At 38.4% G+C, this 24348-nt stretch overlaps 1 protein-coding gene across 2 annotated transcripts in view; it reads right to left on the bottom strand.

The window, feature by feature from the left end:
• RBMS1 (RNA binding motif, single stranded interacting protein 1) overlaps window positions 1-23497 on the bottom strand; it is a 65489-nt gene extending 41992 nt beyond the window's left edge. For both annotated transcript variants that reach the window (XM_010019338.1, XM_010019339.1), the window contains exon 1: window positions 23328-23497. In XM_010019338.1, the coding sequence (XP_010017640.1) occupies window positions 23328-23479 (152 nt within the window). In that variant the 5' untranslated portion in view covers window positions 23480-23497. The remainder of the gene's footprint in view (window positions 1-23327) is intronic.
• Window positions 23498-24348: the final 851 nt, after the last annotated feature.

Raw genomic sequence — 24348 nt, 5'->3', positions numbered from 1 at the left:
AAAAAAAAAAAAAAAAAAAAAGCTTTTTTTTAGATTAAGTGCTAATCTTGAGGAATAACTGCTAATCTGGCTGGTGACAAGCAACTAGGTATTCCTTACTAACTAGGTTATTTTTCTCCCCAAAATACCATCAAATAAACTCTCAGCAGTAATAGAGAGTTCCTTCTTTGGGGTGGGGGGTAGAGGGTGTATTTTATTTGGTTGGGTGGGTGTTTTTCTCGTTTCTGTTTTGTTTTCCTTGAGTGCTATTAACATATTCTCTCTTTAGTCTGAATTATCTTTCGCGATGGAAAGATGTTTTCAGCTTTGCATCTCTTTTCCATAGACACTTGTATCAGTGTCAACTAAGGTATTAAGGAATAGAGGATAAGAGGCAGGTGAACAATTGCCAGAGTGCATTGGTTATGTGATTACAAGGGCTATGCTCAGTAAGTCTGTGTACCAGTGTACAAGCTATCATTACAGTACAGAACACCAATACAAACGTACATTTGTATAGCAGATGAAGAAACTTATTCAAAAGCCAAGTTAGGAAGATACACAGTACTGTCACTCAATAGGATAATGTCTACCACTGTCCATTACATATGCTCTGTGCAGAAATGAAAGGCTAAGCCCCACTTAGTTGGCTGCTCTAAAAAGACCTACTGCCAGGCAATGTGAATGTCAAAATACAGCACTATACATTTGTCTTAGATACTTTTGAAGTGAAAGACTTGAAGCAAAGCATCACCTTATACTTTTTAAATATCACATTGTTCAGCAACACAGACAAGCCCAGTACAAATAATCACACTGACAGATTTGTTACAAATAGCTGTTATATTTTTAAAATAAAACATTTAAAATGTCTCTGAAGCCTAACTTTGGCAACCTCCATGATACTGAAAGAAAAGGGTCCTTAGAAAACTACATGGATCAAAATGAACCACTGTTTATTTTACTCCCTTTGTACATCTGCTAGTGTAATGAACACACTTGCAAATGTGAGGGTTGTAAGATGCCATCATGAGCATGACAAAGAATGGCGAATAAAGTAGCTTGAAGTCTCTGCCACAAGTGCTATTCTGAGTGTTGAAAGAACTTATCTATGTGTGCCTTAGGGGAGGCACAGTAAGAACAGGCAGTGAGAGGCTTGTCTGGAATGAATTGTTGAAATCTTTGTCCACAACAGCTTAATATACCTCATACCATCAAGCTCACTCACAGTCCTTGCCTTTGCAGTACTTTCAATTTGTCTTCCAGCTTCTGCTGCAAAGGGTTTCTCTACCTGATGCTGACTTGGAAACTAAGACACCAGAAGGATGTGTTGGTATCTTCGCCACCATGAGAAGTTCCTGCCTTTTAGAGCTGCTCAGGTCCTCCATCCTGAACTATCCAGAACTTGGTGTTGAAAAAGAACAGCATTTGTTCTTTGCCCAAGTCCAGTCCAGCTGTAAAAAGTGCATTCCTAGAGATCCTGCTGTTATAAGCCTTGCATTACTGTGGTGCTGTCAGAACTCTTCTGCTATGCAGAAACAATGCTGCGTATCTTCTATGTTTATTCTAGATTAATTTTTACATCTTAGCATCTTATCACTACCCTTCATGGAATACTTTTTACTCCTAACAGCCAGAATCATGTGGTAAAACCAGGCATGGATTTCATAACACGTAAGTGGCTCTGAGTACATGAACTCACTACAATTGTGAAAGAAAATGAGAACCTGGCTGAACACAAAACTTCCAGTAGAGAGCAAATGTTCTTACCAGGTGACCCAAAGACAAGAGAGAACACAACGAACAGGCAGATCTAGCAAGGAGTGTTACATGGGAGAGCAGATCAGTTAATACTAAAATACACTGGAGTTGCTGAATGGATCCACATCAAAATAAACCTCACTTTAGCCTAGGGTAAATAACTAGAACAAAATGGATAAAGCAAATACTTTGTCTATAGATCAGCTTTAAAAAAAACCCAAACCAAAACAAAAACAAATAAAAAACACCAAAAGAAAAACAAAACAAAAAAACACCACCAACAAAAACCTTTCTTAGTCAAACATGGCCTTATTCAGTGTACAACACTCTCAGTGGCACCTTGCATGTGTTCTGAATGCAGCAAATCCCTGCTTGAAAGGGATTATGCTTCAGTATAACGCTAAATAAATGTCATGCCCAACTTTTAAGATGGCATCCTCACCTCCCCAAACACAGAGTATTCTATTTTGAACAGTACAACTCAAAACATTTATGTGAAATTAATGGTCTTAACAGCCAAGCCCACACCACAGCCTATCTCACTTGTAGAGTATGTAGAAGCCCAACCCATTCATCTCAGGCGAGACCTGAAGAGAAGAAACCTGAGCAGTCCATGGGAAGGCCTCATCTGTGCTGCAGTTCTCAGCTCCTCTATACTACCTGATGCAAAAGGAGTAAAGAAAATCCCCTGTAACTGAAGAAAAGAGTCAAGGGAGTTGTCAGCAAGAGCTGACTTGGTACAGCTGGCTCTCATTCCTCACTGTTCTTCCAGTGTTCAGGCCATTTCTAAGCCAACAGGACAGCCAAGGGAACATAATCAGCCCCAGCAATCTTTCCTGCTGGATCCAAAAACCAAGTTCAGAGCATTCTCTAAGCAGTACAAAAGGTTTTATCTGGCTCTTATACGTCCCCTTCTCTGCTGCATCTTGGGAAAGTGGTGTACTGAACCTTAAGCTCCTCTTCCCTTTTAAGCTTAGATAAACACAGGGAGTTTTTGTTCCTCCATGCATCAACTTTTTCATTTTCCAATAAGGGGAATTTCAGAAAATATTTGTCAATAAAATACTGCTAGTCCTTGTGATAGCCTACTCTAATCCTGCTATTTAATTATGTAAATGTTCTTCTACAGAAATGTGGTAAAGAAATGTATTCAATCCAGCAGACTACTGAGTTTAGAGAACAGAATCAAACCATATGGTTTCCATTTTTAAATTCTTCTTCACCACATCTATGCCCTAGTGTAGAAGGAGACATTGCTGAGAACATTTTGTCCATATTTTGTTTTCTGTTGTTGGAAGACACACACTGTTCTTTGAGAAACTTTCTGGAATCACTCAGTTGCTTTATGGCCATCATGGACCTAAAGATTTGCTACCAGAACACTGTGAGTACCTACCACCAAAAGCTGGACCAACCATTTTTAGTGCATAATTACACATAACATAAAAAGTTGCAGTTGCATTTTTTTCTTATTTGCACAGCTAATGCGTAAGCATGATGTATCTGAGTATGAGCTGTGTTTTCAAATTTTTGGCTGATTTGTTCAGTTCAGCAAAATCTCCTTTTCTAGCTTCAGAAGTTGAAGAACTGGGTTAACCAACTCAGCCAGATATGCCCCGTTTCAGGCATTGGATCACTATGTGCAAAACAGAGCTTCCTTTTGAAGCGAAGTTAAAGTGCTGCTTTGATTACATGCTGTTAAATGGTCATGTGGTTTTGACTTAAAGCTAGTTCCTTTCTTTCTTATTAATTGTCCCTTTGAGTCTCTGGCACTTCAAAGAGAAAGATGGTATTTTCAAAATATCCAAGTCGTTCTCATTGTCTTTTTTTATTATTTTAATTGGGAATAAGTAATACCTCCAAATAGATTACAATTTAGTATTATGGAAGCCAATACTTCTTTGATTGTCTTCACAAAATGAATAGTTACATTTTTTCCATTAGTATAAAACTATTTTTGAGGAGTCAGCATCTGTGTACTTTAAAAAACAAACAACACTCACAAAAAACCAAACAAAAAAAAACCCCAACCAAACAACCCCCCCCAAAAAAAACCAAAAAACCCCAAAATCCAAACCAAAATACCCCCCACAACCAAAAAAACCCAACCCCTCAGATCCTTACTTCACCAATAATTCAATAACCTCAATAGTCTTACATGTGGTTGTAAATTCTTCACAAGATCAACAAAGCGTTCTTCACAACCTCTCTATATCTTCATGTAAGTTTTGCATATTTGTGTTTTCAATAAGAATCAGTGGATAAAAGCATGTATCATCATCATTACTGATACAGTTACCAACATCAGGTCAGTTCACAGAATCATAGAGTGGTCTGGATTGGAAAGGACTTTAAAGACCATCTAGTTCCAACCCCCCTGCTATGGGCAGGGACACCTCCCACTAGACCAGGTTGCTCAAAGCTCCGTCCCACCTGACCTTATACACTTCAGGGATGAGACATCCACAACTTCTCTAGGCAACCTGTGCCAGCGCCTCAATACCCTCACAGTAAAGAACTTCCTTGTATCTAGTCTAAATCTACCCTCTTAAGAGTTTAAAACCATTCCCCCTTGTCCTATCCCTATACGCCCTTGTAAAAAGTTCCTCTCCAGATTTCTTGTAGGCCCCCTTTATGTATTGGAAGGCTGCTATTAGGTCTCCCGGGAGCCTTCTCTTCTCCAGGCTGAACGACCCCAGACTCTCAGCCTGTCTTCATAGGAGAGGTTCAAACTGGTATTACTTTGCTACAAACGATCTTTTTGACAGGCTCAGTGGGTTACAATTCCAGATTTCACAGAGAGGTAATCAGAAGTACCAAAGCCAGAAAAAAATCTGATGTATTATCTTTTCAGTTATCTGTCCTTAGAAGAGCAGATGCTTAGCATAATGAACACATACAATTTGCTGAAGTGTGAACAAATGCCTTCTCAGTTTCTTGGACAGTATTTATTTTAACAGATAAGAAGCATTATTTTAGGAATATGTATTTGGTTTATAGTGGACAGGGCCTACACAAATGTAACTACTCCTTCTACCTAAAACGAACCAGAAATTCAAAGCTGTACCAAATAGTAAATTGATACACAGGAAGATGATCTTGGAGATTATTTTTCAGCTACCTATTTTGGTTTTCTTAAGAGTAGTTATTTCCTGGTTTAACCAAGGATGAGTTGTGGGGATAAGGAAAAAATGGTTTTACGATCAGGAAATGTTTGCTTTCTCTTGCTTTGCAGAGGTGTGAATAATATCTATCCATTCCTTAAAAGCTGACTGAAAGTCAAGGGGACAAAGTCCTGCTAGCATCCTACAGCTATTTTTACATTTTGCACAGGTTTTTCAGTTAGTACCCTCCTTTCTGCACAACAAATTGAGTATCTTAAAAGCATGATCACAAGTAAATGTACAATGCCCTTTCATTGAGCACAACTGAGGAAAACTGTCTTTTTTTAGTATCTCTGAGTACTTTAAACAGTTCAGAGATGTTACAGCTGACACTAAACTATCATTCCTAATGTGGCTTTCTACTGTGTATCAAATAAGCAGATTTCTAACAACTGCCTGCAGAGGTGTTTTCTCTATCAATCTTAAATCAACAACAACAACAACAAAAAAGTAACAGCATGTTTATTTAGTCCTACTTTATAAGGTTAAGAATGTTGCAACATGTGAAAAAAGCAGTTATTCTTCAGTACTATGATGACTCAGTCATGGAGAGGAAAGAAATAAGAAATAATCCATGAAGCTTTCCCCTCAGAGAGCTTTTGGAGATGGAGGGGAAGGCTCTTGTGTTCTTCCCTGGCGGGCATTGAGAAGAATTAAGCTGACGCTACTTTGAGAATAACACAACAGCAGTAGAACTGAAATAATGGGAGACTAAAACACTTAACACTGGAAAAAGAGGGAGGAAGAGCAGCAAAAGTGGCAAAGCCAGCCTCTTGCACTGCACAGGAGATCATCTTTCATAGTTCATAGACACCTAAAGATTCCCATCATCCTAATGATTCTTACGAAAGCCAGGATACTAACATGCTGGTCTTAGATTTGTTGATTATGTATCTGTTTTAACTGTAAAGACGTAAGACGTCACATGCTGCGAAGAAAAAAAGAATTTCAAGCAACAAACTGAGAAAAATCATCCAATTCAGTGTTTCTTGCAGCCACTGCCCCTGCAGTAACCCAACCTAACTTCTGACAAGCTGAGGTGATTTAGCATAATCTCTGAACCATCTGCTAGGCTATCTCTCAGTTCAGTAGCCTTGTTACTTTACAGTTTATAGGTCAAGCAGGATAAATAACCTATCAGAAACACAAACGGATTTGCCTCTGACACACTCTAAAGTGCAAGTACTGCCTAAGTAACCATAGCTTGCTTTCTCCTCAGCAGAAGAAAATAAAAATCACAGCACTGCATTAACCAAAGTGTCTGTTCTTTCAGAAAAGGAAGTTGTTTATCATCATCTTTAAAGTTTATGAAATCAACAGTTCAGCAGAGCTATGTACACACTTCATAACTTATTTTTGCCCACACTTTTAGGAGATTTTTCTATTTACCCATTTGAAAACTCACATGTGAAGTATTTTAAAAGGCGTGAACTACACAGAATTACATTTCAAACATCTGTATGCAAGAACACAAATGCTGGTTGACATTAAAAGTGTTGTTTCCTGCCAACTTTCTGTTGAGTTTGATGACCAACATTAGTGAAAGACCATACCATGTTTTTTTAATAAATTATGTAGCATTGTTCTTTGAGAAAATTATTTTATATTTGCATGGAATATGAAGTGATGTGCATAAATTAGATTGAATGGTTTAGAAACTGATTTGCTACTATTCTTCTTTAATACAGTATATTGAAATTTCTATGAAGTACTCTTACATTGAAAGCATTACAGAAAGGTTTACCCTAAGACACTGAACCAAGGATCATTCATAGGAAAATAGTTTATGCGGTTATTCAGATAGTCAAAACAATAAATCTCATAATTATCATAAATCAACTACCACAGTATATTTCAAGATCTTCACACAAGAAGTTACCAGTAAATGCTACAACATTAGGAAAAAAAAAAAAAAAAGAAAAAAAATCAAGACATCTGCCTCTCAATTCCTGCCTCACAAAGCAGGCTGTGCTTTCTAATCTGTATCGTTCAGCATCCAGTTCAGCAGAGCAAATTCTGAAGAATCTGTATTTTACAAAATGAGGTAATTAAAAAGATATTTGGGATTCTTGGCTAACCCACTTCTTAGTACTACTATCATTCTTACACAAGAAAACCTAGGAGGACCTAGATTTTCTGCAGGAATTTGCCTGCTCATCTACTGACAAGGCTATTCAGGTATATGGGAAGGGGCTACAGTTCCCTTAACAGCTGCAAGATGGAAGAACAAAGCCATGTTATTTTAAGAAAGCAAATGGTAAATGGTCTCACCCTGTTGTTCTCTTAGCCTAATGCTACAGAATGGACACAAATTATGCCTGGGTTAAGAGTAAAGCACTGGGGGGAAGGGGACAGGAATTTGCATTTTACTCACAACTGGAAGCAAAAACTGAAGCAATAGTCTTTGAAAATAAATTATCACAGTTCCTGTGGCTCCCAGAAAAAATATAAAAAATGTGACCACAGTTTCACATAGCCATGAAAGATACAGGGTTTTTTAAAAAAGCATAATTCATTTGCAAGCAAGATAATAAAGTTCCAACCAGGTTCAAATTGCAATTCTGGAATATTTTTTCTACAGTCTAGCAATTACTTTTACCCTTTTTCTCATACTGAGAAATGACCACTAATCAAGACAATGATTTGGGAAGATGAGAAATTAAACCAGATGGATGCTAATATGTATTTATAAGCCAAGTTCATGGCAGGTCTGCAGACATGCATGTACTGATTTACCAAGTGCTAGCTGCTTTAATCTGAAAGTAAGGAAATATTTCTGGACCCAACCATAAATCTTTGACTCTCTCAGCCTCACCAATTTTGCAGAGCCTATACTAACAGCTTAAAAGAATAAAACTATGAAGACTTATGAGAGCAGTTCTTGTTATTCATAACTCCTTTCTCTTCCCCATGCTAAACAGTACGGATCAGCTTGGGAGCATAAACTAATCTTTCTACCTGAAGATCTTTTATTTTTCTATTCCTTCTCCTCCAGCCAAGGAAGCCAAGTGCAGTAGTTGTCAGCATATGATGCATTGCCCTTTATTTTGGCTTTTCCAAGCATATTTCTTTTTCTTGTAGGAGGGAATTAAGGACAAGGCAAGGGGAAAATAAAGTTATTTATCAACACCTCTCAATACCTTTTTCCATTGTTTTATTCAGAACAGTATAAATTAAGAGGTGTTACTCTGACTACAATTCTAACTAGTATGAGACGATCACCTATTAATGTCACTAGCCCGTATACTTGAAGAAGATTACTCTTTAATTTATTCTTGCCTATTAATTTCACTCCTAGTGAAGGCTGCTAACCAAGTCTTTTACTCTCAGTTTAAACAAATAACACCCTCAGGAATATGCTGGCAAAGTCTTGAAAACCATGAACTGGAGACTGCCAAAGAACATGGGCACTTTAAGCCACATCCGATTTCCTAAGCCCTGACCCATCTGTCAACTCTGAACTACAAAAAAACCTCACATATTGTGCAAGTTATATATACACATATATTAAAAAATACACACCTATATATATACACAAACACACAATGCTTTTTCTTGCATTTATCTTGTATGGAAGATGCTTGGTCACTGGAATAATGCCTGTTACTGATAACTCTAAAAATGCATATTGAATATTTGCCTTCTGTTTTTGTAATACTAAGACAACATAAGGGCAACAGGATGAATCCAAGACTTGGCCTGCTGGAATAAACTATCTTCTACACCAAGATACATATTTGTTCTTACCTGCATCTTGCACTAATTTCACTCCGCATTTTGGAAAGTTCTGACTGCCTCCCTTCTGCCTGAATACCAAAAAACTCAATACACTCAAATAACGTCCAGTCTCTTATGAACTGCATTTTAACAGCGGTTCTTTTATGAAATACTCAAGAGTAGCATCCTGCTTTCAATATCTATTCTATACTGCAATTAACACCTCATAATGAAGAAACTGTACAATTAGTACTTGCGTCTGATCTCCTTTAATTTCTGATAACTTAATGTCAGTCATACTAGAACAGCATTAAATGAACAAATTATTCTAAATAATTGCTACGCCTTCCAGAGGCCTTGCCCCCTTAATAACATGGCATGTAGATTTTATCCCTATTTGAATTTGCTTCTCTAGTCTCAAGTCCCAGCTGTGCTGAATAGTAAATATCTCCCTTTCAATAGGGAAAATGGTTGTACTAAAGTAGTTCTCTCCAGGGGTCAAAGTACTTCAGAAGGGCATTTAAGTGGCTATATGTTACCGAGCAGAAACATCAGCTCACATATTATTGATTAGAACCACGTGGCTCTCTCTGTTGAAAAGATGTCTGCAGCAGTATTAAGTGCTGAGATAGGGACAGAGGAGTGTCATGCATTTTAAAAAAAACACTCTCCATCTGTTGCCAAATTTTAGATACATGAGCAATCACAAGCTAACACAAAATCTGAAGTGCAACCTTTGTGACTGATGCGTAAGGGTCATATTCAGTGACACTTCTTCAGTTTCACACTGCTTAAGACAGTCTTTTGAATATTGATTGAAGTAAGCAGGAGGCAGCATTTGATTTCTGCAGTCTTACAAAGAGAATATTAGAGATACGTATATGAAAATTTGCTTTCAGTAGCTTAAATATACCATTTTATTTAAAGACACCATTAACCTGTTTTTATCCCATCACTACAGGTGGCTAGCCAAGTACAACTGAAGTCGTCTAGAACCACTGCCTACTCTGAGCCCTGAGCTGCAGGCAGACCTGCAGTGCATTACCAGATTGTCATACAGAACTTACCCAAGCTGGCTGAAACTAACGTGATTCCCCAGACCCTCCTTTCCAGTGACTTCTGTTCAATTACTGTATCAAGGGCCACCACGGAAGGATAAATCCAGTGTCTCAGACTGGGCTTTGGCTGGTATGCCTGAGGAACCACTTGGATCGATGGGCTTCACAGTAAAGAACCCAGACAGCGGAGCTTCATCCTTGGCCTAGCAGGGAAAACTCAACCCATGAGCAGCTGTGCAAAGGAGTGAGTCAAGACTGGGTCAACTGGGCTGAAAGAAAATTAGGATCCTCCAGTTGGCTGTATCAACTGCATGCTTAGATGGCATCTACATTAAACAGAGACATAGATTCAAAGACTCTTAAAAGGAACAGCTGTGGTGGTTCCACAAACTGACAGCATCAGCAGCAGTAGGAGGGACTACTCAAAAAACACAATCTCATACACAGCCAAGAAAAAATAACCAACCACTGCATGACAGCAAATCTGACAGGTAAACCCAAAGTCAGTAAAGTTAGTTATCACAGTCTTTCTTGAACAAATTCAACAACACGTGCCGACAAGGGAGCTTGTATGACATAGTCACAGCGTTTCTGGGCTTTACAGACATTTTTTATTATCAAGAGCCTGAGATGACCATTTCTTTGCCTGCAAGAGGGCAACAGAACTAACTTTTCTCTTAGAAATGATAAAGTACCATATGAAAGAAGCTGTAACTCTTACTTAGGTATGAATCTCAACGCCTACACTTCATATTTTAAAACACTTCATTTACTAATTTTTCTAATTGATTTATCTAAACAAGATGTTTAAACCAATCCAAATAGGAATCTTAAAACATTTTTATGAAAACCACTCAGAAGCAGCAAAATGTGATGGATACAGCTATGAGACAGAAAAAGACTGAGTGAGAATCAAAAGAGGGAATGGCCGTATTCAATCTCAGAGAGCCACTCATTAGTAAAGAGTTAAACAGTATCTAGGTCACCCTACAGTCTCCTGCACACCCTCAGCTCACTGCGTATCGGAAATGCTGTGTGGGAAGGCCAAGGAACTAAACTCACAGACCAAGTATGACTCAGACTGCAGTAATTTAATGATACTTTTTTTCTCTTAAATTATCCTTGGGATTAAAAGAATCCACACCCTCAACATGAAACCAAATTATGGTGAAAGGAAGAAACTTTCACAGATCTTCGAGTCAACAAAAGGTATGTAGAAGCAAATTAATTATTAATGGTAAAGGACTGAGACCTTTCCTACAGCATACTAGATCAGAACAGCAGAAGGTAAAGAATCTGAGCCCCAGTCAGATGTTCTTCTGAAAACCCTAGTGGGGATGATCTCAGCAACAAGAATGTCAGAGAGCTGCCTGCCAAAAAAATAAAGGAGAGCTGTCACAGCCAAATGCTGACCTCTACCACTAGAGGAAAGCAACTTGAGAGAAAGCCTCATTTCTCCCACCGTTGCAGAAGCTGAACTCAAAAGATTTGTAAAATATCTTTGGCACAAGCATGAGAAGACAACTGTAAGATCCTGGAGAAGGCAGAACACCAGTAACCTAGTTCCAAACGCAAATCCAGTTAAATCCCTGAAGAACAATTCAAATTTCTGCAAATTCTGTCCCACTGAACAAAGAAGTTGGGAAAGGACACTAATGAGCAGAAGACAACACTGCCCTCAGAAATATTCCTTCCTGACTACAACATACAATTACAAAAATTTACTCTTTCCTCTGCATTTCCAAGCTGCCTCCCTTCTCTTCCCTTAAGGTAAGGACACTCGAACCACCACAAAGAGAGCAGCAAAGCTAAAATGTCTTCTATCACAACAACTCCTAATTTTCATCTACAGAAATGGAAACTAATTTCACCTTTTTCATAACAAAAATTTAACTAGTTCTGCTGTGATAATATAAACAGCAGTGAATTTTGTTTTCGGAAGGGTTTTTCTTAGTATATTACAAAGAAGACAGCAAGCTAATTATATAAAGAATTGAGCTTCTGGCTTTACAGCTATGTATTCAGAGATATTCTGCTCTGTTTCCAATTAAATTATCTAATTTTTTATCCCGTAAGATAAAGAAAGTAACAATGTTCCCTAAACCCATATTCACCATATAAATATCACTAGGATGCTCCGTCTGTAACCGGTTACCTTTGAAAGTCTTGGTGCATCTCACCTTTCAGATACAACCATGAAGCAGTTCAAATCCCTAACACCCTCCGATTAAATGATGAGTTCAAACCCAACTGAGTTCAGGTGAGGGCTTTATCTTCAGAATACAGCACCACTTGATCACTGAATTTTGAGTAACAATTAAAAGGGCAAAATCTTTAACAGAAAAGACTGTAAGAGTCACCATAAATGAAGCAGAAGTTCCATGTTCCATACTGATTTAAACCAATACAGGGTCTGCTTCAGGTCATTGCTTCAAGTGCAATTTACTGGTTAAATGGAAACTGATAAGGAAAAAATTTCAGTTCTTCCTGGTTTTCTAAAAGGAGTCAGACTCAAAAACTTTTATTACCCTATCTACTAAAGAACATCTTAACAACTTGGGCCTTTCTGTGTTCTACTGAAACCCACCTACTTTTGGCACCTTATCAATTCTACTAAATTCAGATGCCCGAAACAATGAGCCCATGCTCTGTAGGCTACTTCAATCTCAGTTCAAGTGTTAGATGGGAAACAGTTGATTAGTGACAGTCAGGTCTGTTCCCTCTTCCTGAGAAGGCCACTCTTTTCAAAATATTTAATGACATTTGCAAAGCATAATTCAGAGCTAGAGTCCTAGACTTGAAACAAAATTAACAAATATTTAACTGAATAAGCAATTAATAAAATGGGTGGAAAAAACTTCAGAATTTCTCACGGAACAAAGTAATGTGCAATTCGCCAGGGAAGAACAGAAGACTGGGATAGATTACTGTATGTTTTTATAAAGTCATAGCTCTGAATATTTGGAAGATGTTCAAAAAGAATTGATCCTAATTTACATAATAAAAAGTAAATTCATGCTGAGACCTGGGTATGAGGATGGACTTTTTTCAGCAGCCATCATGCCTAAGGGTCTTTCATGCCTAGTACTGTTCCTCTGTACTGCCACATGGAAGCCCTGTAAACTGTCACTGAGAAAAAGGAATGTGGAACAACACTTTCCCTCCAGTACTTGACATCTTCAAAATATAGCAAATAGACTTTTGGCAACAAATGAGAAAGCTTTGACAATAAAGTTAAGACAAAGCCTACCACACAATCAAAGCAAGTAGCTTCAAGTGTGGGAAATGCAGGGGGTTTAATACAGGCTCTCTAGAGGAAAAAAAAAAGCAAGTATTTACAAACACTCCGTTTCAGATCACAGTACTACAAACAGCAGCACAGGGAAGAAAATTCATACTGCTACCAGCTCCACTGGATACCCCCACCATGATGATAACCTCATACCTTGCGTGGAAAGTCTCTCCTCTCTGCTAAATGGCTTCTCCAGGACTCAGCCAGGGCATTCTGACTTAACTAGGGGAGATTTCTGCCTTGGGGTATTACTGCACAGCTACAGACTGAAAAGAATTAAAAACAAACAAACAAAAACCAACACCAAAGGAAAGAACCATGGAGTTTATCTGGCACTGTGTAATTACATAGCTGAAAAGCTCAGCCTTCACTGTCAAACAAATCCTAAATCCATGCTATGGAGTGCTAAGTGGTTTTAAACCCTAATACTAGCCATAGGAGTGGTGGGGTCTTGCAGGTGCTCCCTGCTTCCTAGGATCAGGCCTTTGCAAACACACTGCAAACAAACAGCAGTCAAGCTTGCCACTGTCTTCGGGGCATAGGTACACATTTCTGTTTGAAACCAGTTGGGTTTTTTTAACACACCATTTCCTTGGTGATTTTAAATACACGCTAAATAAAATACAGTCCTGAACTGCAAACCTCTGCTGGTCTGCGGGCTCCAAAAGCTCTTCAGTTACCCTTTCAGCAGAGTGATTCTTCAAGCTGGAAACGAGTAGTTTGTCTCCATTTCAGGTGTTTAGGTAATTTTATTTCTAACATTTAGGGTTTGCATACAAAAGAGTTGAGATTCCTCCAGTAATCTGTATTACTCTGCATGAAGCAGGTTTCCTTTTTCCTTCTGGTTTTAGATCTTCTATTAACTTATTTCACTACTGCATTCACTCAGACATTAAAGTCATTATTAATGCCAGAATAATTGCTAATATTTTGGTAGACTTGTGAAAGCTTATTAGTGACTATATCTAGGCCAAAAAGCATCACTAGGATTTGAAAGATTGATAATGTGAAAGGCCTAAGTCCACAATGTTCTCCTAGGCAAAAATAATAATCCATACTCTTGTCTTTTAAAGATAGTATGTAAAATTACACATCTGCAGAGGTAAAACTAACAAACACTTAAAAAGAAAAAACACATTTTGAGCTAATATAGTTCAATTAAGAGAGCCAAAATGATCAATTCATTAAATGTAATTATTGCTACCCAAAAGCAAAGTTACACACAATATTTATCTTGGTGTATTTCTCTTGAGGCAGAAAAACTACAGATTACAACTTTCTCCTCTTCTGGGAAAATAAGAAATTAAAGTAAGTATGAGAAGAATTGAAATGGAAAGGGAATTAGGAGTACAAATCAGGACATATTTCTTCCACCCAAACTGATTTTGTTAATGATTAACTCAAGTCACACGGGTTATTTCAAGTGGGATATTTGTACTAGTAAGAGTTAAAACAGACCCCAAATCAAAGTCTTTTGCGCGTGTGTGTGTGCGTGTGGTTTTATTGGTGTTTTTTGCTCTGTGTTCATGTATCAACATTATCAACATTCAAATTTTATTTTTTGCCCCAGGTACTGCACATCTACCTGCAAAAATTAAGATACTTAAATGACAAAAACGTTAACTCTTCTCTCAGCAGCCTTTTAGTAACTTAATTTTCTACGGGGTTGGTCTGAGTCCCGAGTAAGGCACTGCTCAAACTAAACTGAGGCAGCAGATATTTTCTGAATGTCAAAAGAGAGTAGAATTTTAGCCAGTTGTGGGAAAACAATTAAGAACCAAGGTTTAACATTTTTAAAGGAGGTTTTTTAAGGAAAATACTATTTTTTTCTCCCTATTGCCTCAGTTACAAGTTTCACTGGAGGTAGCAAGGTCTGAATTGTTTACCTGTATTTACTACTGCTTTCACTCTGCAGGTAAAATATATTCATTATCTGGGTTGCACACAATTTGGGGGTGTTAGTTTCTCAATCCTAAATGCAGCCTGGCAACAACATGGGGAAAAAAGGTTGAAAGGTCTTCTGTGCTAACATCAGATGGGTCATTTTTTTGTTTCAAGGAGTTAACATTATAGAAATCAGAGCTAAGGAGACCTAACCTTAAGCAAATAAAGTTAAGACTTCACGAGATTTCTACGAGTTATGTGAAACCACATGAGATACTAGACATTAGATATAAGACTGTGCTTGCAAGAACTGATCCTGCTTCCTACACTGAATGGTAACCTGAGAAAAAGGGCAAGCTTAATGTAAGCATGCTGGGACAGAAATCAGCTTGGGCTCTAAACTGATTCAATCTGAATTAGTTTCCGAGATGCCTGCCTATGCAGTTTCTAATAGGAGGGACAGGTTTTGGCACCATGGAACGCACTAAAAAGCCTGATCAGTACTTGTTAACATTTTCAGTAGTCCACTAAAATCCAACAACCCCCTTCAAAATGTTCTTGAATTACTGGTTATTCAACGAATAATTGCACTGCTATCACCTTCCATCTGAGTCAGGCCCCTGCCATTGGGGAAGCTGGGGACGAGTAGCCTCATCAAAGGCATTCCACCAGCTGCCACAGGACATTTCTCTCCTGCGGCTCTGTGATACTGAACAAGGATTGCATCTCCGTACAGCAAATACCTGCAGATTTGCAAACACACAGATTTTACAGGCCCCACACTACCAAATCAACTTTTTGTTTTCCAACAAAAGAGCTTCAATGGCGGTAACTTTTACCAATCTGTTTTCCTAGTGCTTCTTTTACAAGCAGCTGCAGCTGAAACATTCCTTCCACTCTCTTCTCCTCCCTCGCCCCCACTTCCTAAAGGAAATTCCATGGGATCACCTCTCCTCTGGCCCCACACTGCAACAAAACTCTCATCTCCTGGGGGAGATGGAGGTTGTGCAATAGCTGGGTCCCTGCAGCATCTGGGACCGCAGTGCAGACACAGAGTTCCTCAGTGACTTTATATTCAGATTGCTAGTTTTTAACAGGGTATGCTGAGAGGGAACTGCTGATTACTGTCAGGCTAAATGAAATACTGAGTTTGAAAAACTTCAATCTTTGCTTAATCACAAAACGAAAAGAGAAAATTAAAATTGCATTTGTTTTAAAGTCAAGACATCTCAAGAGACTGTCTATATCCAGAAAATAGGACTTTAGAAAACAACTTTTTTTACTTTCGTCTCAATCAATTAAAATTTTCCCCAAAATACATACGGGTACCTAATGACATTGTACAAGAATGCATTATTGCTAAAAAAAAACAAAAGAAAAAAAAACAAACAAAAAAAAAACCTAAAAAAAAAAAAAAAAAAAAACCTGACCAAAAACAAACACCAAACACATCAAGCCAAGAACTGTAATACAAAACATTGCAACATAGTACTTTTGTGAATTTATTCCTGAGTGCAATCATTCGTAAAATGTACAAAAGAAAAAAAAACAAACAAAAAAAAAAAACTAAAAAAAAAAAAAAACCTGACCAAAAGAAACCAGCAAACACACCCCCGCCCTCCCCCCCCCAAAAAAAAAATCCCCAAAACAAAAAAAAAAAACACAAAACCCCACAACACTCTGGAACTCCTCAGAGAGGATTTCAGTGTGGATTTCATTCGATCTTGGATGTAAAGCTGTCTGAATTTTATTTCTGTCTAATTAAAGTGCAAATATTGAGGGGAAGATAGTCTTCCTTCACACAATGCCAGGCTTGACACTTCATAACATGACTGCTGAAAGCAGTTACTAAAAAAATAAAGGAAATGACTATTTAAACCAAACATCATGTCTCAAGGCCAATCGCAATTCCCATGGCATACCGCGCAAATGCCTCAAAACTGACTGTGGAAATCAAGCCCTAACAAAAAGGACCATTCCAATCTCCATGTCAGGCCTACATCTCTCCAATGCATCTGTCAAAAGGGACATACAAAACCAAATACTATTTCTTCTCTGTAGAGAAGAAATGAGATAGTTAATTTTGACAGTAACCTCTTCAAAGATAATCAGCTAAGACAGAAGCTAGCAGAGCCATCTTACAAACCACGCTGGATTATAAAAAAAACCCAAACCATGCCACAGTCCTTAAAGAATGAAGAAAAGGATGATGTTGGTCTCATACAATATAGAGCTGAACATTACAAATGACATATTGCTCAATTGCTAAAGAATCTACCTCCTCCTACAATTAAAGGATGTTCTGTAAACCTGGTGTTATTTATTCAGAGATGCAGGCAACAATGCTATTTTTTTAAATGCATACCTAAACCTCTAAAAGAATTAATTCATAGAGGACCAAAGAAGTAAGCACAATAGATAGGCTCTTGCTCAATATATAATAACTATTAATACTGATCTCAAAGGGAACAGTTTCAGAGACACTGATGTATCACACTTAATTATATGACACGAAATCATATTCCACATAATTATGAATGCAATATTTCACTGCAGCTGACAAACCATGAAAGAAAAATGCAAGGAAAATGGAGAATAAAGGAGAAAGGATTTAACAGAAAATATTTTTTAAAAATTGGAGAAGTTAGGTTTGAAATTTTCCATTCCACTTTCCCTTACCTACACCATTTATCTAAATGTGTTGTATTCATGTACTACAGATGTTTCCTTAGACTGAACTAAGTAGCAGTGACCTACCCAAACCATTCTCCCAGAGTTAAATGCAAAAGACAATCAGAGTACTTCCTGAAGTCCAGACATGTTTTTTTTTCTAATGAGATGCTGAGTAAAATTAGCAGATTTCTTGCTCTTAACTGACTTCAGAAGATGACAGCTTCCCACTACAGTAAATATTTGAGCTCCAGTTCACCACTTCTCAGTCCTGAGTGTGTCTGAAGGAGATGGGAAATGGCAGCACAGGCATAGGTCACAATTACACAGCAAGAAAAGAACATGGAAACATTAATACGCTGATAGATGTCACATGACTTAATGAAAATGTGTTTTATTAAGAGCAGGGAATTGAAACAACTTCTGGGTGCTCTTGCCATGAAACAGGGAAACATTAGAGTATGCAACTATAAAAAAAATAAAACTTCCCATGCTGTGGAAACAAAGCTGTATAGCACATCTGGCTCAAGTGTTCTGAAATTAGCATTAGCCCACCATTCATTTTGTAATGCTGAATATTTAGGAAGGAATCCTTAAAATACTCTCCCAACAAGATACATGATTTCCTAATGCATATAAGCAAAGGCAGTCACTGCAAGGTTCTGTTGTGTTCTGACCATCCTGGTACAGAACAATGGTCTGTCACTCTAATTACATAATTTGATACCTTAAGGCAGTTGCTTTCCTAATTGCAATCCTTTAGAAAAACAGCATTATAACCATAAAGGAATAACCTAAGGGGGAAGGCCAAAGTGAAACTGTCCAGAGCAAGAACAGATTTCAAAAATATCATAGAGACTACAAACAGCTTGGTATAAGCAGCAAAGAAAGTACAAGCAAACAGCCTGGAAAAGAGCACACCAAAGGGTGGGCGGGCATGATGATTTACGCTGAACTGAATGGGGGAGACCTGGGTTAAGCCTCAAAGCTTGAAATCTCACCCTGGGACCAGGGATTGTCAAAACAATGAAGGGTCTGCTGCATCATCCTCATTTAACAATGTAAATGGCACAAAAGGAGGCCTCTGAATAAATTCAGCATTACAGAGATGCCATGCTGCAGGCTAGCAAGTAAATCATAGCAAGACAGTGGAAAGCACAGTGCTTTGGAACTGTGTGGCTTGGGCATAAAGGTCATCTGCAGCAAAACACAGCACTAAGTGAGAGTCTGGAAAGAGCCTAGAAAACATGTCAAAACAAGTTACAAACTCCTGGCTGAATCTTCCAAGACCCAATCATGTAAGTCCCTAATCACGTAAGTCCCTAATCACGTAAGCAATCTCAACAATTTCAGTGAATAGCTGGCATGGATTTAATCTTGCCTCTTCAGATCCAGATACTAAATAAGCTACAAAAAATTACTGTAACAGCCACGAAATAAGAAAGTAGCATTAAAGCCTAAATAACGTATTCATAAATCCAATGCCACAGCTGAAGGGGGCACATCAAGAAAGTACCGATAGCCACGCCAGGGGAAGGGAGTAAAATTAGGCATGGCTGCAGCCACAACTGTTCCTCCAACCCTGTAAAACCAGCTCTTCATGACCGAGGTTTGCTCGGTACAGATCTCATGCAATAGCACTATGTGGTTTGGGAAACGAAACTGCACAGCAGTCAGGCAACTTCTTGCAGGCTTCCCCAAACCATGCTCATCGGCTCTTAACTCTAATTTCTTCTTTCCTCTGCTCTTGTCCTTCAATTTAGCTGATCACTCCTGCCCAGCCTCCCACAGAAAAGATAGTATCAGCAGGACATTGCATCAACTGCTTTGCCTACCCTTACATACCTGATGAAAAGCTCTTATGCCCACGAATGACTCAGAGTGGTGTCCCCCCAACGCTCATTTTGGGTTGGCTGTTCCGACATCTTTATTATGTGACAAACATAATACCTACCTTATTCTTCCCAACACTTCTGCCTCTGGCACAACCGATACGAAGAATTTTGCTTTCGCAACACAAAACTGGAGTAGCAGGCTCGTGTTTGAATGAACTATTCAAAAATGCGGCAGCTTCATTTCCCACACAAAAGCCAATAGTACTGTCAGAAAATAGCTGTACTCCCAGGTAAGCCTTCACAACAAAATTATAATACACCCTTTCATCTTGGAAAAGGGGAGAAAGCTTCATCTAATAGAAAAACTAGAAACAACTAAGCAGATGAAGGTGGAGAGCAGATCCGTAGAGACGCACACTGGCAAATTGTGCTCTTGCCAGGAAAGTACTTTTCCACTAAACTGGTGAACATTTGCTAACTGTGTTCATAAATACTGCACAGCTGTGCCGTAAAAGGAAAGCAAGCCCAACACGTCTATAATTTGATAAGAGGTTTCTCTAGTGATTCACCAAAAATAATTACTCAAAATAAAAACAAGGCCAAAATTAGCATGACTAGCTGTCGTGAGCATGAGTTAAAGGAAACACACTGACTAAGCAAATCGAAGCCACTGTATAACCAGGCCTCCACACAAGAACTCTGTGGATAATTCTACCTTGTATTCTGATGATTATATTGAAAGCAGTATTTCTTTATAATAGCCATCACTGAAAATAACTTTCCAGTACAGCATATATGATACAAGTCCACAACGATCAGAGGGAAAATCTGAAGAGATGGGATGTTTCTGGCATTTGTAGTGACAATGGTGTTTTTTAATTATTTCCTGAACCCACGGGTGGTTTTCTGCCTTGTCTGACAACAGCCAAAAGATGTAAAACAAAAGCCAGTAACCTTTTTCTGTACATCCACTGAAAACTGGTTATTGCCAGCTAGCAAGATAATCTCTACAGTATGTACAGCAGTCTTCCTACCCATTCTTAGCATCAAGCACTCCAGTGGATACCTTCTTAGGATAGAAAGATCCACTCCATATGGGTAAAAGGAGCTAAAAGTACTCTAAGGCCTCCCAGTAAAGTCTTGGGCATTTGGACAGAGCTAATGAAAATATTCCAGATTTGGAGTAAACAGCAGTTTCTACACTGAGTTCTATGTGTCCAAGATTTTATTCTCCACTTATTTTGTGTTGTCTCAGCTTCAACAATGAATGTAGCAGGTTCACTTTCAAGAATATCTTATCCTCTATGTCTTAGAAGTTTAGGCAGATTTGTAGGAAGGAAACATTTTGCATCTGAAACTTTCCATAGTTTATAAAAGTGGATTACTGACCTTCTGTGAACAAGGAGAGTGTGTTGTCATTTCTACATTACTGCAGCATCAAGTTAGTTGCTAAAGGCCTATGCTGGAAAAGAAGCCTAAAGGCTCTTAATAGATTGCCCAGACTTTTGAAAGATGTTCCAAGGCTAAAATTTCTGGACATCTCACTTGGCTCCTCAGAGGAAATGGAGAACTTTGAGACAGGGCCTCCTTTCCTCCCAAGTAAGACATTTAGGAGAGAAATATCTCACAGGAAGAAATGCCACAGCCTTCCAAGTCTGTAAATTCACATCAGAACTGATTTAATAACTCCATGGCTGCGGTTCTTGCATTTACTTGCAAAATTCATGCTGTCCAACTACAACTATATATTGAACATCAACAAAAAAATCGGGATGTGTGGCTATCCAAGAGGAAAAGGACCAGTTACAGCAAAGTATCAAACATACTTTTTCTAGAACATACATGCATCAATAACCTCTAAGACTGTGCAAACCAAAATGTCTTCAGAAAGAGATTAAGAAGCTATAGTAACCACTGCACAAATAGTAGTTACTGGGCGGCTCCAGTGCAAAATAACCTCACAACTCTGTCCTAGCGTAACATGAGTACACAGGCCAAAGTTTCTTCATCAGCTTGAAAAACAAAAATGGGATGGAAAAATCCACTTCTGTAAAACATGCGTTTGCCACTAAAATGCAAGTGAAGAGCTCACTGAGGAAGCTGTAAAAGTGTTTAATTTATTAATGAATCTTTTCAGATTGATAATCTGTCCTCTTCTCTGTAAAACACATGGGTTTCATTTGCTCCTGGGAAAATGACCAAATGGAAAATTTTTTTCTTTAAAGACCTGAGAGCAAGTTGTTTTTATTACATTACTTAGATGACTGATATGTGCCTAGTATTCTGAAAATCCAAGTTTTGTTTAAAAAGGGGGGGGGGGAGGAATTTTCTCTATAAATTACATATGAGGTTGTTTTGCAACATTCAAAAACAAAGTCACTTCATCTAAGCTGAGATTCAAGACTTACAGGTTTTCCTTAGCTATTTTACTAACTTGCATTGTGGTCTTCGGCATGTATTTTTGTATAGTCCTAGTTACTGACACACTAAATTGAACACTAAATTACTTTGAGAAATCTCAGACAGCAGTGTTACATACAAATCTTAATGATTCACTATTCATTCAAGACACATAGGGTGTTGTCCTGGGTTCAGCTACAGCAGTCATTTTTTCGCCTTCTTAGTAGCTGGTGCAGTGCTGTGTTTTTGACTTTCAGTCTGGGAACAATGCTGATAACACCGATGTTTTTAGTTGTTGCTAAGTAATGTTTACTCTGACCAAGGACTTTCTCAGTCTCATGCTTTGCCAGAGAGGAGGGGAAGCCAGGAGGAAGCAGAGACAGGACACCTGACCCAAACTGGCCAAAGGGGTATTCCATACCACAGCACGTCATGCCCAGTATAGAAACTGGGGGGAGTTACCCGGAAGGCCCAGATCGCTGCTCGGGTCGGGCTGGGTATCGGTCGGCGGGTGGTGAGCGGTTGTGTCCTTTTCCCTTGTTATTCCTCTTATCATTATTATTGGTAGCAGTAGTGGTTTGTATTATACCTTAGTTACTGGAGAGCTGTTATCTCAACTCGTGGGAGTTACATTCCTCCAATTCTCCTCCCCATCCCTCCGGGAGCGGGGGGAGGAAGAAAAAGGGGGGGGAGTGAGCGAGCGGCTGCGTGGTTCCAAGTTGCCGGCTGGGCTTAAACCACGACAGGTGTTTACTTACAGGTAGTATTGAAAATTTAGCTAAGTATTCTTGATTCCAAAATAACCCAGAAAGTGAACTGTGAATTGTGGAAGTACTGAAGATTTTAAGAATTCAGTAAAATATTTAAGGTGATTTTAAACAGTGTATAAACAATGTAACTGCAAGTCTCTTGATTTCTGACCCACATTTTAAAGTAACTAAAAGGCATGTGCTGCTGTAAAAATTAATAAAACAAAACCAAAAACCTCACAAACAAGAAAAATCTCATGTTAACAACATTGCCTGAAAACCCTCTGTTAAGCCAAGTCTACTCACAACTCCAGCCACGAGAAAGGATTATAACCCAGATCAACCATTTCTAACCATAAACATAATTATGCAGTAATGTACAGCCAACAAATTGGTCTGAAACTAAGATAAGCATGCAGATGCACACTGTAACATACAGTGATGGAGAACAATTACTTGAGGAGTTTGTATCAGCAGATTATCTTAGCAGTGAACAGAGGAGACCCTCTGCTGCAGGTTCTTGATAGCATGTTTCACATTCAGGTGTTAATTTTCATTTATCTGTGATTTCAACACCATCAGGCAGCAGTATGGGTGATTATAGTTTTATTAAACCAATGGGTTGCTTCTGTTCACCACTATATTTAACTTTCTTTGCTTCTCCACAGTGACGAACACATTCTTTTCCTTCTGATTGACAAGGAAGTTGAAACTTGCCATCGTACTATAGTATGAGGATTTTTATTTACAAATCTGATTTTCTTCCCCCATAATCCAAACACTCATTCCAATTCCACTTCATAAACTTTAGTACTTACGGTTGGCATAATTTTACCAGGTCCTGATCAGTGGTGTTTGGAGGCAGTGCTCTGATGTAAAGGTTTGTTTTACTTAATTGATCCCATCCTGAGTTGCTGTTGCTACTACTGTTGTTATTACTGCTGGTGGTGCTGGGACTAGGAGGAGCCATTGGGTGGGCTGGTACAATGGACTGCTGCAAAGAAAAGAAGCATGTTAGAGAAAACTACAGATAGCAATCACAATATGCACATTAGCTCAATGTACAGTAGCCTGTTGACCATTTGCAGCTCTGTGTTAAATCGGTACATAATTACTCATTTATTTTAAATATACCTGCTTTCACACCACATTTGGGACACGATTTACAAGCACATTCTAGTATACCCAACCACCATGTGAAGCATGCTCGATGCATGACACAGGCTCAAATTATATATAGCCTCTGATGAATATTACTCATAGAATTTTAGCACTCTTCATTGTGGCATCTCATTTGAACATGAAATAAGAGATACTGTTCCTCTAGGTTCCAGCAAGTGTAAACCATGTTTACATCACTATGACCATTTCACATGTCCATAACTTAATTACTGTGGCAGACATGAATAATATGCTATTCCATTAAACTATGCAGAAATACAAAAATAATTAGAAGCCTCTTTTTTTGCATTTCTTCATGCTTTTAGTACTTCATACATACTGCTAATGGTTTTTTTTAAAGATAGAGAGAGAACATAGACAGCTTAAGGACCAGACTTTGGATTAATTGTGTGCCTTGGCAGAACTATCATCCTGCCACTGATTTCAGTATGTGTGGATTATTAAACTATGCAGAAATACAAAAATAATTAGAAGCCTCTTTTTTTGCATTTCTTCATGCTTTTAGTACTTCATACATACTGCTAATGGTTTTTTTTAAAGATAGAGAGAGAACATAGACAGCTTAAGGACCAGACTTTGGATTAATTGTGTGCCTTGGCAGAACTATCATCCTGCCACTGATTTCAGTATGTGTGGATTATTTCAGAGTGCCAAAAA

Source organism: Nestor notabilis, unplaced genomic scaffold (assembly GCF_000696875.1).
Source record: "Nestor notabilis isolate BGI_N333 unplaced genomic scaffold, ASM69687v1 scaffold2208, whole genome shotgun sequence".
NCBI lineage: Eukaryota > Metazoa > Chordata > Aves > Psittaciformes > Psittacidae > Nestor > Nestor notabilis.
The sequence above is the reverse complement of the archived record's forward strand: the minus strand, read 5'-3'. Positions and strand labels throughout refer to the sequence as shown.